This window comes from Microplitis demolitor, chromosome 4, assembly GCF_026212275.2.
Source record: "Microplitis demolitor isolate Queensland-Clemson2020A chromosome 4, iyMicDemo2.1a, whole genome shotgun sequence".
Lineage (NCBI taxonomy): Eukaryota > Metazoa > Arthropoda > Insecta > Hymenoptera > Braconidae > Microplitis > Microplitis demolitor.
Window position 1 is genome coordinate 3,500,541 of NC_068548.1, and position 18,136 is coordinate 3,518,676.

Here is an 18,136-nt window from a genome sequence, read left to right on the forward strand (position 1 = left end):
CCTAAATTTCCAGCTAAAATTTAGGCTGCAAATAAATGTATTTTAAAAGCTCATTTTTGAACCCTTTATTGCTCCTAATTTCATTTCTGCACTACAGAGATTCAAATAAAACTAGAATGTGTTCAGTTCCAAAAACTTGAATCCCAGTTCAAAATTGTCTCAAATTTCAAAGTTGACTATCTTGAGCTTTTTGGAACGAATTTTTTTACACGGAATATTTCGAAATAATAATCAGCTGTTAAATTTTCAAACAGGTTAATAATTAATATTGATTAATTACAAGTAAGGCGCTTTATTGTTAATGTACTTGCTCACTTACTTACATACTTACATACTTACTTACTTAAACATTTATTTGTTTACTTAGGGTATATTTGAGTGTGCCATCAGCAAAGTCTGACACAGTCTCTCTGGCTGGGACACGTCTACGTTTAAACTACTGGTATGGGATGGGGGTCTCTTTCAATGTAAGGTATGGCTGTTTTACGATATGATACCACGATATACCTCAGAGACCTATATAACTGTACTGTCGTCGTGTGTCTGGGTCAGGGGGCGGGACACACGATCTTATAGTATACACTGTATATCGGACAGGTGTATTCCATTCTTACTCTTCGTCTCCATCAGTTACAGTGTTCACGCATCATCACCATCCTAAATTTAATAAAATTATTTTTTAACTCCTTGTATTCCTCGATTGTCCTTAAAAAAATTTAATCAAATTTTTAAATCCGCTTGTGACGATTTTTTTTTTTTTAAGTGATAAAAATTTTTCAGTTAAATGATAGAAAAATTTTTTCAAAATTAGAAAATTTTTTAAAAAAATTTTAAATTTATCTCGAGTGAATTTTTGTGACAGTGATTAGAGTGGAGTGATAATTTGTAAAAGGTACGTATTTTTTTTTATTTTTTTGAAAAATTTAATTTTGAATCAAAGGCTGATGTAATTGAAAGTGATTATTAATTAATTTAGTCATTAGCGCGACGATTAACTTGATCGCTGGTGCGGAAATGGAGCTTTAAATTTATTAAATGAATACGAGAGTAGACTAATTGGATGTGAATTATTAAGATTTATTTGATGGGAATTATCGGCTGGATAATTGAAAATAAATTACGCGTTACATAAAAAAAAAAAAAAAAAAAAAAAAAAAAAAAAAAAAACAAAATGATATTTTTTAAAATCTTGGAAAAAAAATTTCATTTATTGATTCGATAATTAAATATCAAAATTGTAATAATTATAAATAAGAGATTTTAAATTTGGGACACTGGGACATGTAACCCTCGATAGTCGCACTGGCGGGAATTGTAACGGAGTCGGCAAATTCTAAAGTTACAAACAAAAAAGTTTGATTTGTTTTTTGCAAATAACTCAGCAACTATTAAGTTTTTGAAAAAATTACATCAATCATTTTTTGTAGCATTTTTAATTCTCTACAAAAAAGGTATCCTATAATTTTTTCAAAAACTTGATAACTACCAAGATAATCAAAGTTTAAAATTTTAAGAATAAGATATCAGGATTCGGAGTCTGAAACTGCCTTGGTGATTAGTTTTTTGCAAATATCTCTGTGAATTTTGAGTTTTTCAAAAAGTTATAAGAGACCTTTTTTGTAGCCCTTTAAATTTTCTACAAAAAAGGTATCTTACACTTTTCAAAAAAACTGAATAGTTACCGAGATATAGGGAGTTTAAAATTTGAAGAATTAGTTGGAGTGACTATTAGAGATTAATATCTCAGTTATAAAAATACTCAATGAAATATTTTTAATTTGGGACACTGGGACACTTAAAAAATATTTTATCCATAGCCTCATTCTTCTCATTTATCTTAACCGACAATTTATATTTTTTTTTTTTTTTATAATCGATACGAATTATTTTTTTTTCAATGATTTATTTAAAGAGGAAATAGATTCGAGCAAACAGCAGCTTTTTAAGACAAGGAAAGATTTAGTTTAGTTTACGAGGTGTCAGGTCAATTTTCATGGGTCTTATGTCTTATAATATGAACCTGTTTCAGTATAGTAAGCACCGAAAAAGACGAACGTGGATTGTGGACCAGCGTTGAGTAAATGGGCAATCGTTTAATAATCCAATTCATCTGATAAAAAAAAGGCAAAAGAATTTATAAAATTTATGAATTAAATTATTCGCAAGTCAAATAGGGAATTAAATGATCGGCAAGATAAAGATAAAGATAAAGATAAAAATGATAATGATGATGATGATCGTTTGTATAAGTGGCCGGTTGTTTTTAAATATATATCCAGTTGCTTAAACATTTTAACGAATTAGGTACGCGGAAAAGGAATGGGCATCTTGCCAAATACATATAACGGGTTTTATTGGTGTTCAGGGCATTTTTAGTATCTTCTTCATCGTTTTCTTCTTTATCGTTTTCGTCTTCGTCTTATACTTGTACTTCATCATCTTACTCTTTAGCAGTCACTTATATTCTTACTCGTGCTCAGCTCATTTTTATTCCTCGCCTCGTGCTGGTATATGTTTTAAGACTTAAAATTGGGACTTAAATTCAGGATAATCAATTCTGTCCTCGATATAAATACATAACTTTACTCATTTTTATGACAATTCCACGTGTCTCATGGTGTCCTCATTTTTTTTTTTTTTTATATTTTACATTACATTGAATCAGTTTTAAATATATATACAGTATATTTATATAAAATGGGATACTATTTCTAGATAATGCAGGAAATTCAAATTTTCAGTAATTTTTCTTTTACATGTTTTCCGCAAAAAAATAATCATTCAAGGTCATACTTAGTCACGAATGACGATTATTTTCCCGCTAAACATTATCATGCATGATTAGGTATGGTCATGCAAAATCATACTGTTATACAGGTTTTTGCATGATCTTTCATTCCTCTTTCTGCATGGTCATGCATGATTGAGTACGACTTTATATAAATCATGCATGATTTTACATGAATCATACATGATTGCATGTAACTGCATGATCACCTGGAAAAAAATCAGCATGCATGAACGAGCAAAATTCAGGCATGACCAAGCATGATTTCAGAGACTCATGTCTGATCATGAAAAGTCACATTCAATCATGCATGGTCATGTATGATAATCGATAGTGAGAAAAATAATGGTCATGTATGGTTTTGCATGACAAAGCATGATCATACTTGAATCATGCTTTGTCATGCAAAGCCATACATGACCATTATTTTTCTCACTATCGATTATCATACATGATCATGCATTATCGAGCATGGCTCTGCTAAGTCAGGTATGATCATGCATGATGGAACATGACAGCATAATCAGACATGAGTCTTCGATATCGTGCTTAGTCATGCCTGAATTTTGCTTGATCATGCATGCCGATTTTTTCCGGGTGATCTGATTCAATTAAAATGGGCCACCATCGTAAAAAAAAGAATTCGCCGAATTTTTTCTGTACATTGTCTGTGGCAATTAAAAATAATTTTGATAATTAAATAAATCAGTTTTTAAAATTGTCTATTCCACATTATATTTCTTTAGTGTTTACTTCACTAATTTTTTACAGTATAAATATTTGAATTAAATATAAGATTTAATTTCAATAAAAAAGTTTACATTTATTCAATTTTTACCTTAAGTATGTCGATAATTTAAAGAGTAACATTTTTTTTTTATTTTCGGTCAAAAATTCAATTTTTCAAACACAACCGTTTACTTACATATTTTCAAAATATTCCGATAATTTGAAGTCGGAGTTCATGAAACTACCAAAATTATTGGTTGTTAAGTAATTCGCCGCATTGGTACATTGCACTTAAGTATATTATATATCTGTACTTTAAACTTTAAACGCCGGTTTATTGAAACAGTTTTTTTTGGGATTATACGAAACATTTACTCGCCACTGGACTGACTTACTTTAAATTTAGGGTGTATATAAGCAAGCAATATTTAACCTTAAAAAATTTTGTGTTTCAATTTATGACCCATTAAATTCCCATTCTTTTCAAGTAAATTAACCATAATTATCATGTATAATTACAATGTATAAAAAAGCTTCTAATATCGGAACATAAGAATAATTGCTCATTTCACAGGAATTTTAACTGTAACGCACAACAGTGAGTGCAGCACTGGTTACTGCTCTAGGTTTTTTGGTTAGATCACTGCTCGGCAGTAACGGTCGATGTTTTCTTTTCTCCGCGAAACGTAAGAGAAAAACAACTAATTGACAGTTGAGAGGAATTTTTCGATTGATTTTGTGGTGCCACCTGTTAAATTACCTTGAAAATTTTAACTGAATTTTTAAAGTGAAATGGCTGACCAAATTATGAAACGTCGTGACTATTTATAACCAATTAGTGACCAATGGTTTTGCATTTCCATAAGAATCTATTTCTAATAGATAGCAACCATTTCTGTAAATTATGGGAACTGGTTCTATAAGTATTTTTGAGTCTATTCATATGCACCGAAATTTGTTATCTATTGAGGAACTATTTCTCTTTTCATAGAACCATTTCCTACGACTACGGTAATATTTTTCGCAATATAGGGACCATTTCCATATGTATCTAGAACCTATTTCTTCATGTCATGGAACCTATTATTATACGTGAAGAAGAATTATTTCTATAATTTTCTCTCCATGCCAATGCTCGTAATTCGACCAAATCGAAAAACTGAGCTCCGCAAAAACATGGTTTAGATCTGCCCTGACTAAAGTAATTTCGATCTCAATAGGTTTCAATTGAACCAATTGGAAGACTTACTCAGCCAGAATTCAAATCAGAATAACGTCTTTTCAATGTCTTTTAGAAGGCGTTTTCAAAAATTCTAATAATTTCTTAAGACATCATTTTCAAGAATTCACAATTAAGATTTCTTGAAAACGCGATTAATAAAACGTCAGTTTTCTGGCATCGATGTATTCATTTTTCTAATTTCTTCATGAATTTAAAATTGAGAGGTTATGAATCAGAACTGAAAGTTCCATGATTTCTTTTTTGCAAAGTCAAAAAAATGAATCCTTGCTGTCGTAAAAAGAACTTTTCGAAAAGGCCTTACTGAATTCGGTTGATGACGCATTTGACGACTTAAGAGCTTCTTAATGATTTCGTTAAAACATTGAATCAGACGCTCTAATCATAAATACAAGCCTTCGTTTGAACTGGAATCAACCAAAATTGTCAGTCAGTGTACATAGATCAAATTTTTCCATTTCATAGATCAATATAGATCTACGGTGATCTAACACTTTTTGTCCCAGATTGTTTTAGATTTCTAATAAGACGATCTCAAAAATTCTATGTCCAATATTAGACATTATCCGATTGGTTTACCATTATATATATATATATATATATATATATATATATATAATAATAATGATATTAATGCAAATGAGTACAAGTTATTGTCACGTGCGGAATTTACTTATGAAAGTAGGACCGATGAGAGTAAATTCATTGAGTTAGTAGGCCGCATGTTATGCACATGCCTTTGAGCAACATCATCATCTTCTTCGTAATAATAATAATTATTGTTATTATCATAACCATTATATCAATCTTAATATCAAGTCACAACATCAAACAGTCCTACTTTCATAAATCTTCTATTGTCTAAATTGACTCGCATTAGGTCTTAATTTTTTTTTTGCTCATTTTTTATTTTCGGCCGATCTATCATTATCTATTCTCGTTCCCACGATCAAAAAAATAATTAATAATAGCATTAATAATAATAATTGATTTAGAATCATTCAATGAAATTATCTTTATATTTTAATACGAAAATATCATCTCTAGAAAAATAACGGAGTTATGGAATTTGGGACGGTAGTATATGCGAAGACCGGATCACACATGGTTAATTTTTTTTTATCGACTTATTCTTCTTTATCCTCTCATTCTTATTCTTGAATTCATGTTGTGTGTCTTTACTTGATAAATAATGATCAAACAAACCTGAATATTTTTCGTTCATAAAGTTCTTATAATATATACTAATTTGCAAGAAGATAATTGTACAGGTGTGCTGTGTTAGCTTTTACACTTATATTTTTATGTATTATTATTTATTATTATATCAATTGAATTTTTTAGATAATTTTGTTACATTCATATAATTAATAATTTTTTTTTTTTTTTTTTTTTTTTTCCAGATAACCAAATTAGTGTGAAAAGTTATCAGTATTACGGAATCACGGAATGCGGTTTTATCATATTATTTTAATATGTCTCCTACTTGGTGGGGTAAGTTAAAGTTTTTTTATTTAATGATTATTCCTTTATACGGCGAAAATTTATAGAACCATTTTTTTTTTGCACTTATGGAAAGGGAATGATTTCTATATGTAGAGAAATGGTTCCTGAATATTATGGTAATGGCGCCCATGAATAATGGGAATGGTTCCTATAATCATGGAAATATTTGCCAAAATATGTAAAAATGGTTCTTCCTATAAAGAGAAAATTTTATGGTATTTAGTATGGACTTGGAAATGGTCACATACTTATATAGAGGCGATTTTTTCCCCATATGGAAATAGTTCCTATTCATTTAGAAACCATTCTCATAATGTTTTAGAAATGGTTCCTATACATTGTTATGGGAACCATTACTGTGGTTCATATCCACGTGAGAATAATTCTTATAAATTATGGTTATGGTTTCTATCGGCATATGGAAATAGTTCTTAAATGCTATCATGAAAACCATTCCCATTATATTCTAAGAACTATGCTTATAAAGTATCGGAACCATTGCCACAATTTTATGGAAATGGTTTTTAAAATCATGAGAATTTTTCCCATTATATATAAAAATGGTCATTTTACAGGAAGAAAAAAATATAGGAACAGTTTCTATGCATTCATAGGAATAAATTTTAAAATGATGTAGAAATGATTAATATACTAATATAGTAATTGTTTCTATACATTATTATGGGACCAAAAATTCTTATTGAAAAAAATTCAGTTTAGTTTGGAAAAAAATAATAAAAAAAAAAAAACAAGATCTTACTTGCTGCAACAACTATATTCACGATGAATTTTTTGATACGGATCCTCCGTGCAGATAATTATATCTTGTAAAAAACTCTGTAGAGTTCGAGCAGAGCTAACGCGAAGTAATATCTTATTAACTCTTGGAGTTAAACTTTACCTGGGAAAAAAGTTTTATCACACAAGATCCGGTAGCCGGAAATAATTTCATTTTATGTTTATAATATTTAACATCTTCACAAAAAATATTTTAAGAATCCTAACTAATGATCGGCTTAATGCTTCATACACAAATTTCTTACAATTTTATTAAGATACGACTGACCCAGTTTCTGATAATTTTTATTAAAGAAATTCGATTTTAATATTTAGTTAATTATCGCTGATCTTAAAATTAATAATGAGATTGAAAAACGTTTATTATTTTTCTAATAGCAGATTTAAAAAAAAAACAATTACTTCCGGTTGAAAATTTGCTAATTAGAACGTCGATTTATTTTATTATTATATATATATATATATATATATATATATATATATATATATATATATATATATATATATATATATATATATATATATATATATATATTTGTTATTAATTATATTAGAGGTAAACAAAAAAATAGCTGTACAAAATTTCCCTTAATCTGTTAATAATATAAATAATAATAATAATAATAATAATAATAATAATAATAATAATAATAATAATATTTTTTTGTAACCTACATATCATTGTAATATTAAAATTTAAAAAAATAAAAAAAAAAGAATTGTAAGTCTTATTTAATGAAAAAGCATGTTCTTATAATAATGCCGTTATACACATAAAAATATATATCCATAGAGAACAACCATTAGAATGTCAAGAGAATCTTTACCATATTCAAATTTAAATAATTATTTTTTATGCTTATTTTAACATACTTTTTAAAATTTCTTATTTAATTATTCTTTCATATTTGTGCTGCCTACTATTATTAGAAAAAAACTGTACATTTTTTTTTTTATTAATGACTAAAAAATTTAATATTTTTATTTTTACATTAAAAAAAAAAAAAAATTGATATTATTTCAAATTATAATATTTTACCGTTTAAAAAAGTGTAACACTTACATTAGAACATGAAATGATACATGGTCAAATAGATACGTGACTAATATAACCAATAAGACAGTTATAAAAAAAATTAATTCAAAAACTATGCGCACCTGATAACGATTTAACCTAAAAAACGTGAGAAGATTTAATAAAAATAAAAATAAAAAATTCAAGAAAAAAACCGTTCGATTGTAATTTTAAATATTCCGTTGGCTTGGGCTTCTTTTTTTCTTCGTGTCAATATAAAAAAATAAAATAAATGATTACTATAATACCGGTTATATTAGTCCACGTGCTATCGGACGGCAAATAAATTAACCAAAGAAAACAGAGATTAAAATAATATATATTCAAAGATTACCTGGAAAATAATCATAAATCTTTTTTAATAAAAATTTATCTCATATGGAAAATTCATTTATTTTATCTGTAATTAAAAAATCTATATATTTTTTAAGGTATTTATTGTCAATTGAATAGAAGATAACTTTTTTTTTTTTTTAATTTTTTAGGTGGATTTTTTGTTTGTTTAATAAATAGTATGCTTTTAATTATGAAAAGTAGATAACAAGAATGCCACTACGTATTAAAAATAATAGATACTGATTAATAACCCCGAGAAAATTTATCCTACACACATGGACGTATACGGAAAGAAATTTATTGCGGGTATTACTATGTAAGTATGGGTGTGAAGCCCATAGTAGTCTGGTTCACAAGTTCAAATTGATTTTAATTCGAGATAAAGTTTGTAAAAGTATGAGCGATAGAATGGATTCGAAATTACGCTTAGAAAAATGTATAAAAATTGCAAAATTTATTAACAAGTTAAGATGAAGAAAAGCCTACACGTAAAAAAATAGGCGCTGCAACAGGACACACCAAGAATTTGAATTTTTTTTTTCAGAATTTGAATTTTTTTCCAAACTTAATTTTTTTTTCATTTTGAAATTTTACCCCAGGAAGTCTTGTTGCTGCAACCAGATTTTGTTTTGTTGCTGATTGTTTAGTTATTGGCGCATAATTCAGAAATTATTAATAATTAAGAAATTTTGAAAAAATGTTTTCTGTAGAAAAGGTAATTTTCTATAAAAAAAAAGGCATAACTTCCAGAACTCTGTCTCTATTATTTGTAATTTTAATTTAAAGCTGAAAATAGCATTCCGAGCGGACTTTTCGACACGAGCCCAGTGTTTCCAAAAACCCTATTTTCAGCATTAAATTAAAATTTTAAATTATAGAGAGAAAAATAAATATATGAGGGGAGCAGACGGTCAATTAAACCAGTAAGCTTAAAAATCAAAAAAGAACAGAAAAATAAGTCGACCTCTTAAAATTATGTTTCAATAGACTAAACCTTAGCCTAAACAAGGTTTCCAATCATTATGATGATTTAATTTTGAAAAATTAGTTTTTGATTTTTTAGGCATGTCAACTATTTCTTTAACTCTTGACATATTGTTTCATCATTTATTAATTTTCAAATGTAACCTCAAAATTTTTTTGTAATACCTTATGGCTGGGCCGCATCTAACGAAATTTCGAATTTAAGAATTCTCATTATTTATTAAATAATTATCATAGCAGTGATTTTCTTAACTTCCGACAAAAAGCAGGAGACGAACTTCCTCGGAAGATTTCCATCATTCGGCCGAGCCTTATATATTAGTGATAAATTTCTTGCTTTACTTCTAGCAAAATACTCCTTAAATAATTTTTTTAATACTAATTATTTAATTTTATAATGCAAAATATTACTTTCGCGAAGAAACACTTTTTTTCTGTGTACGAGTCCTTCAATATTACCATAAAAATAATTTCAACAAATTCCCCGTATCTGAACATATATAAGGATTACTATTAAAAATGAGGTGAGTTTATCTAGTAAACAGTGGCCGATTGACCTGTAGTATAACTCTACAAACACAGATGGAGCCCGTTATGCTTGAGGGTCAAGTGTGACGCAATCAGTCTAGCCTAGTCTGGTCTACTCTTGTCTGCTGTGTAGTCTCTCGGAATAATTCTATACCAATACCTTCACAACGTAAGAATACGAGCAAAGTAATATTACCGTGCAACAGTACAGTGTAATTCTCTTCTCCAGTTGTTCTGCTTTGGCAATCCAGAGTCTAGTCTCTGCTGCATTTAATCTAGTCTAGTCGCATCAACTGTCTGTGTTCCTATTCCGGCGCTGCCCTACCTATCCTCTTCCTCAACTTCTTTTTCATCTGCTATCACCATATTTGTCTTGCTCTTTTTCCGTTCGGGTTCTACGAACCATCAGGTTGGAGCTTCAAGGCACTCGTTTTTAACATCAACGACATTTAGCTCAGACGAACATTGCTTTAGTTCGATATTCTTTTTTAAACTATTAATTACCAAATAGTCATTTGCTAAAATTTCGGAGAAGACGTACGAATTTTTGAATTTTTTAAATTTACATTTCAAGAATTTATGAATAATATGAAAGTCTATGATCATTTCGAAAACTGAAGAATAAGGTACCCGCGGGTAATAAGGCCTAAGTCACAGAAATGATATTTAAAATAATCGCCTCCGCTAAAGGCTACTTTAGTAGAAGGGTCTTGCATAGATGTTACGACAAATTTATAGAGTCCTGATATCACGTTCCCTGTCTTCTATATTTCATCATCTGTCATATGCTGTCGTAGCGCAGAAGAAATTATAAAAAACAATCTAGTCTTCTGACTCTTAAAAAGGATACTGATAGTTTTAAGTGCTGATGAGCAAAGCAATCTAGTCTTCTGATTCTTAAAAAGTATTGTTGCTAAATTTAAGTGATGATTCATCTATAATACCAATTTTATTAAGTATAGTTAAACTATTCCAGTTGGTTTAACCCGTAGGCCTTATTACCCTACCGTAGTAAAATAAGGCCTATTCGTATGGTTTTTGTAAAAGTATAATTTTTTGTTTGTTTATGGTAAAAATTACCATTACTTCACTACATTTTATGGCTAATGTACTGAAATATAGATTAATGATACATTTCGATAATTTAATGCAATATTTCGATTCTATTCAAAATCTCCCTTAGCTAGGCCTTATTACCCGCCAGTACCTTACTCGGTTTACAAATTTAGTACAATGACCATATTGCCTATTTTAAAAAGTGTCTTAATACAAATACCCTAATAAATGGTTTAGAACAATGCAGATCTAAAATTTAAACTAATTACCCCGAGTACTTTTACCCTTCCCCTGGATTTGAACCCAGGAAAAAACCCATGAAATGTTGATCTACAGATATAACAATAACATCTATTTAAAAATTATGTTGCAGGTGACATCGGAAGATGTAGAAGTAGTAGAAGCGATTCCTGGCGATGATAATCGTTCCGAGTCGTCTTTAAATCGTCAAGATGATGCGAACACAGCTGATCAACTGGCTCTGGAGTCCCTGGGTGGCGCCACTGGTTCTGGCAACAGTAACAATCCCAACAATCCAGGTGTTAACAACCCCGGTAATAGTTTATCTTCACCAATTCGTGGGAATGTCGGTCAAAATCGCCACAATGTTGCCTATCATGGTCCACCTCCCCCGCCCCCGCAGTCGTCCAACAAACCGGTTCAAACAGAAGCCCTTGACAAGATTTTCACGACTGGAAATGGCGTAAGCAATGATTGGCCAGCATCCTCACCCGATATGCCTAAAATAGTATCGTTGGATGTTAAGTGTGAGAAAAATCTAATGAAGATATTCCTCGGTTTCGACAAACCATTTTATGGAATAGTCTTTAGTAAAGGGCATTACAGTAACATTAACTGTGTTCACTTACCCGCGGGATTGGGCCGTACCTCGGTTAATTTCGAAATTGGTATACATGCGTGTGGTACCGCGGGTAATACCGAAAACGGTTTGTACGGTTATGGAGCCGAATCCGGTTCGGGAACATACTTTGAAAATATAATCGTCGTACAGTATGATCCACAAGTTCAAGAAGTCTGGGATCAAGCACGTAAATTGCGATGTACTTGGCACGACTTGTATGAAAAGTCGGTAACATTTCGTCCATTTCCCGTTGATATGTTGGATGTCGTACGTGCCGATTTTGCTGGGGACAATGTCGGTTGCTGGATGCAAATTCAAGTTGGCAAAGGACCATGGGCTTCAGAAGTATCGGGACTTGTTAAAATTGGCCAGACTATGACCATGGTACTTGCTATCAAAGATGACGAAGCTAAATTCGACATGCTTGTGCGCAATTGTATGGCGCATGATGGAAAACGGGCGCCAATTCAATTAGTCGATCAGAAGGGTTGTATCACTCGGCCAAAATTGATGTCGCGGTTTACGAAAATTAAAAATTTTGGCGCCAGTGCTTCAGTTCTATCTTACGCTCATTTCCAAGCTTTTAAATTTCCCGATTCAATGGAAGTACACTTTCAATGTACGATACAAATTTGTCGGTACCATTGTCCGGATCAGTGCTCAGAAAATGGTCCACTTGATCCGGGACCAGGATTACTTGAGAATTCTCATCCTGACGTAAGCTATGGATTACCGCCGCCATTGCCATTGGAAGCTTACCTTCAAGCTGGTGCTGGTCGTCCTCGGGATGAAAGACGACGTAAATCAAGAGAAATAAACCCTCTGGCGCCCACTACATCGTCATTGACAACTGTTGGTGTCAATCGTATTATTAGAGTCGTTTCTACCGGTGATTTGACGTTTGCCATCGACGAAAAGACGGAGGACAACAATAATGAGGACGAAACTGTAGTTTCTCCTGTCCGCGAAGCAGCACCAAATTCTTCGACGTTGATCTGTATGACGACGCCTAAATTTGCTTTTACTCTGATTATATTATTAGCTATTCTACTATTCTCATGCATACTGTCGGCGTATTTGTGGATTAGATTACGACCAACCACTAAAAAGAAATGTATTGTAGCTGCTTATGTTACGAAAAAACCTAAAACGTGTTTCTATTCTTAGACGACTAGTTAAGTTTATTGTAAGCATTTTATCAAAATGGTTTTTATACTTATTTATTTTATAATTTTGTATATAAATTTATAAATCGGGGATTAATATTTGGGGAAGAACGGGGTAAAATGGGCTGGCAAAAAATTTAAACAGCAGCAATTTTGATTACTAATTGTCTTGAGCGAATTAAGCGAAATACTATATTTATATATATTTTTATTATAGATCTCGACTTAGATTGCCTCTAGGATTCAAACTTTGAAAATATGACTGCAGAAATTGTTTAATTTTATTTTTCAACGAAGATTATTATTTGCACCCTTAATGGTCATTTTTAACTCGGAACTTCAGTATCTAATTTTTCAAATTTTAAACTCCATATATCTCAGTAACTATTATGTTTTTGAAAAAAGTATATGAAACCTTTTTTGCTGAAAATTTGAAAAGCTATCAAAAAGGTCTCTTGTAATTTTTTGAAAAACTCAAAATTTAAAGAAATATTTGCAAAAAACATCACCAATAAAATTTCAGACTCGAAATTCCTGTATCTAATTCTTCTAATTTTAAACTCTATATATCTCAATAACTATTATGTTTTTGATAAAAGTATAAGATACCTTTTTTGTAGAGAATTTAAAGAGCTATCAAAAAGATTTCTTGTAATTTTTTGAAAAACTCAAAATTTAAAGAGATATTTGCAAAAAACATCACCCACAAAATTTCAGAATCAAAATTCCTGTATCTTGTTCTCCTAATTTTAAACTTCATATATCTCAGTAACTATCATGTTTTTGAAAAAAGTATAACACACCTTTTTTATAGAAAGTTTAAAGGGCTACAAAAAAGGTATCTTACAATTTTTTGAAAAACTCAATATTTACAGAGTTATTTTAAAAAAACCAATTACACTTAATGACAACTTTAAAATCTCCAATCGAAAATTTTTCCCCTTTTAAAGTTTACCTCTATTAAATTTATCACTTAAATTTTCACAGCTCAAAGATACCGTGTCCTTTAGATCCTTTGTCCATTGAAATTCCCGCCAGTGTGACCGCTGAGGGTTAAATAATAATATTCTTCATTCTATATAATTTTTTATTACACGATACACGTAGAGACATAAATTTTTTTACACACCATGGGTAAAAAAGTAATAGCTCAACCAATATATATATATACATATATAAAAAATTTTATTTTATAAATTTTTATCGAGGCACTTAATTCAAATTAAGTTTAATGCCTCTTCAAAAAAAATATAAATATTAAAAAATTGTTGCAGTTTATTTAAATAAAAAAAAAAATCATTATTTTATTAACGTTCCCATTTTCGGCCGGCTTCCCCTTATTTATATTTATATATAGTAATAATATGTGTCGCTGGTAAAACGTTCGTCCTACCTCATTCTTACACGGCTCGTTGAATGTCGTGACGTACGTGGTGCACTCGAGGCTATAAAATACCTTGGTGGAGGCACGATTTCATATATATATGTATACATATACATATATATATATATATTAAGAGTACATGTTATAAGCATGTATACATGGATGTATGTTTAGTATGGATTGAAATGTGTGTACATGTGTATATTTAAATCCCATTACACATATGATTGTTAATGCTTGCACGTGACCTCAAAGAGGATGCGCACCTGACCCTTAGGCTGATCTTGTGAAAGGGAGACTTCCCGATAGGGAGGTCAGTGAGCCAACTGGATATTTTATAACGTCGTGCTTAACAAATGGATTATTTTAATATGATATATGGGTGCAGATAAGCAGTAACATGTCCACCCATAAAAAAATAATTTTTTATATTTTTGTGCCAAATCATTCCTTAGTAACTTTAAAATTTTTTTTGAATTATAAAATTTAAAAATTGTTGACGAATAAATTATCTGGATAAAAATTTTTAGATAATGGGTTAAGATGGACCACAAGTGTGATCGCCTAAAAAAAATATATAAATATATATATAATATGTATAAGTAATATATTTGTAATATCAAACTTTTGGCAGATTTTCGTATATATTTTATATATATTTTCATACATGCATTCCTTATATATTAAAAGATATATTATTAATATATTTAAATTATATTTAAAATATATACGAAAATCGGCAAAGAGTTAACTATTAAAAATATATTTTTTTATACATATTTTATATATATTTTTTTTATAAATTTTTTTCATGGGGGTATATAGTGTAACTTATTGTAACATTATATTCTTATTTATCATCGTATAGTATCTTATTTTTTAAGGTTGTCAGGCGGTAATATAAAAATGATTAAATCAAAATTTAATCGTTTAAATGGGTCAAGTGCTCCGGTTTTAATTTGAGGTCGTTCTTGCAATATTGTTATTATTTAAAAAAAAAAAAAAAATAAATGTGTTTTATTTATTATATAATTACTTCGCAAAATTTTGAGACCTAATTTCGAGGATCTAAATTTCCTACTCAAATTTTAGTAAGAAAATTTTAAAAGAAAGTCAAATTTTTTTTTACAAATTTATTTCATTTTTTTTAAATATTTATTATATATACTAGGTATTTAAAAATTTGAAATTAATTGTAGATTGTTAAGTAGGTGAACTAGGAAATTTAAATCCTGCATTCGAGACTACGTAGCCGTGATTTTGTTCATTATTTAAATCGATTTTCGATGGAGACCAAAATTAATAGAAATTAGATTTCGTAAATTTTCAATTTTTTTCCTTTACCGGGAAGGGGAAGACTTCAAAATATTACTAAAGTTTGAGAAAAAATTTTTAAATGAAAATGGCGCGTCAAATATTTGGAACAAAAAATCGTAGCGAATTTTGGAATTTCAAATTTGACGCATTAATAATTTTAGCCTATTAATTATTTCATCCCTTCTCTCAAACTTAATACCAAAATTTGGTCTCAGTAATAAAATATATAACCGTTTCAATTAAATTAAAATTATATAAATTATACATAATAGTCGCCAGTATTTATTTATTGGAAATTTATATATATAATATTAAATAAACTTATCTTGTCAATTATATATAATATATAACTACTAAACTATATACTTACTCATATATTATAATTAATATTTTTTTATTTTTATGCTTAAAAATAACTCATTTACAAAATGAAAAAAAAAATTAATTCTTCCTTTTACAAACTGACATAAGACTTGAAATATTTTATTATTAATTTTTTTTTTTTAAATAAATTTTTATAAAAAAAATTATTATTAATAATTGTGCCACATATTTATTATTAATGCGCCTAAATAAAAAAAAATGAATATATATAAATATATATATTTTAATGGGAATAAATCTTATCAATAGACATGTAAGTTATTAAATAAAATAAAATGAAAACAAACATTCATATATATTTATATATATACATATATATAAATATATATATATTTGATAAATATTAACATTGATATAAAATAATAATTTATTATCAATTGAGTATGTATATCACGGTATATGTGTGTGTATTAATATGTATGGATGTATGATATATATATATATAAATAAATATATATGTATGTAAGTTGTATAACAACACAAGTACATCTAATTTGCGTAATTAGCATACAAATTGCGGTATGAGCAGATAAATCGTTTCAAGCCTGTCGGCGATGAGTCCGTTATTTGAACGTGAATGAGAGAGAAAGAGAAAGAGAGAGAGAGAGAGAGAAATAAAGAAAAGGATAGAGAAGAGAAAAAAATTTGAGAACGGAAGAAAAAGAAATGATGGATAAAAAATGTCTGGGAACGAACAAGTCAGGTCACTCCATATCATAATAATTTTTAAGTCTTAACATTTTTCCAATTTTATTCGTGGGAAATTTTTTTTTCTCGCGTGTTCATTTTTATTTTTTTAAATTATTATTATTTGTTTAATTGACACGTTGCGAATAATTGTTTTGCCAATTATTGAGTGGTTATTAAAATTTTTTTAATTATAGTTATTATGTTGCATTGACTTATTAAAATTAAAAAAATACTCACCTTTAATTTACTTCTTTAATTGCCGACTGCCGGGTAGTTTTGTAGAAAAAAACAAATTGTATCGTGATTTTTAATTGTAGGGGAGAACGAACACAGTAGTCTACTTCCCAAAATTAAAAAAAAAATTAAAAATTTTTAATCATGGGCCATTTTGCCCCTGAAAGAACATTTTTAATCAAAATTATTGTAAATTATTTAACAGTTTGTTTCAAAGACATAGAAACAATTTATATCCAGTGGTAAAAAACCTACAAGAAATTATTCGCTAAGACGGACCATTACGCCCCGATTTCCTTTATATGATTGTATATGATGCTATATGCTATATCTAATATGATTTTAATTACTAATCATACATCATTTAAATAAGTGCTTGTAGCAAAATTTATATCTGCAATATGATTTACTATGTTATCTGATGATATATGATGTACTATCCCATCTGATCATATATGGGTTTAATGCCTGAAAATTATTCGACCTCTAGATTATTCGGCCTCTATCTGATAATGAATGAAACTTTCTAAATCGCCAATGAGAAATGAATCATATAGATCATATATAAAAATTGGTCATATATGAATTATATATGGATCATATATGAAAATCGGTCATGTATAAATCATATACGAATCATAGAAGATCCATATATCCTTCAATAGAGCTACTTTTCATATATAATCTATATATGCTCATATACGATTCATATTTCACAAGTCATATAGAATCATATACAAAAAAACCAGATAATTATGAACGAATTTTCTGTTCCCAGAAGTGTGAATCAAAAGAAATTATATAAATTTATCATATATTTAATTTGTAATATTCGACACATGCTTATTACTAATGTATCATATATTAGCATATATACTGATTTTTTTTATGCTGATCATATATAATGATATATGATCAGAATAGACTTTTAAACTAATTTAACAATAGTATAATTTATATTAATGCTCAATTACGTTCTAATTTGAACAATTAAAACAAAATAAATATATCCATATATGATTTATAATTGCACCAGATATAGTCATATTTATTTTAAAC

General features: G+C 28.9%; 1 protein-coding gene across 1 annotated transcript; it reads left to right on the top strand.

Moving 5' to 3' along the window:
- Positions 1-541: 541 nt before the first annotated feature.
- On the top strand, positions 542-16,104 carry LOC103574878 (uncharacterized). Its single transcript, XM_008554430.2, has 3 exons — positions 542-892; positions 6,161-6,251; positions 11,414-16,104. Exons 2-3 carry the CDS (start codon positions 6,207-6,209, stop codon positions 13,067-13,069), a joined length of 1,701 nt encoding a protein of 566 aa, XP_008552652.1. The 5' UTR covers positions 542-892; positions 6,161-6,206; the 3' UTR covers positions 13,070-16,104.
- The last annotated feature ends 2,032 nt before the right edge of the window (positions 16,105-18,136 follow it).

Coding starts and splice junctions, on each gene's coding strand:
- LOC103574878 (XM_008554430.2), top strand. CDS start 6,207: ATGCGGTTTTATCATATTATTTTAATATGTCTCCTACTTGGTGGG. Junction 6,252..11,413: donor TATGTCTCCTACTTGGTGGG/GTAAGTTAAAGT, acceptor ATTATGTTGCAG/GTGACATCGGAAGATGTAGA.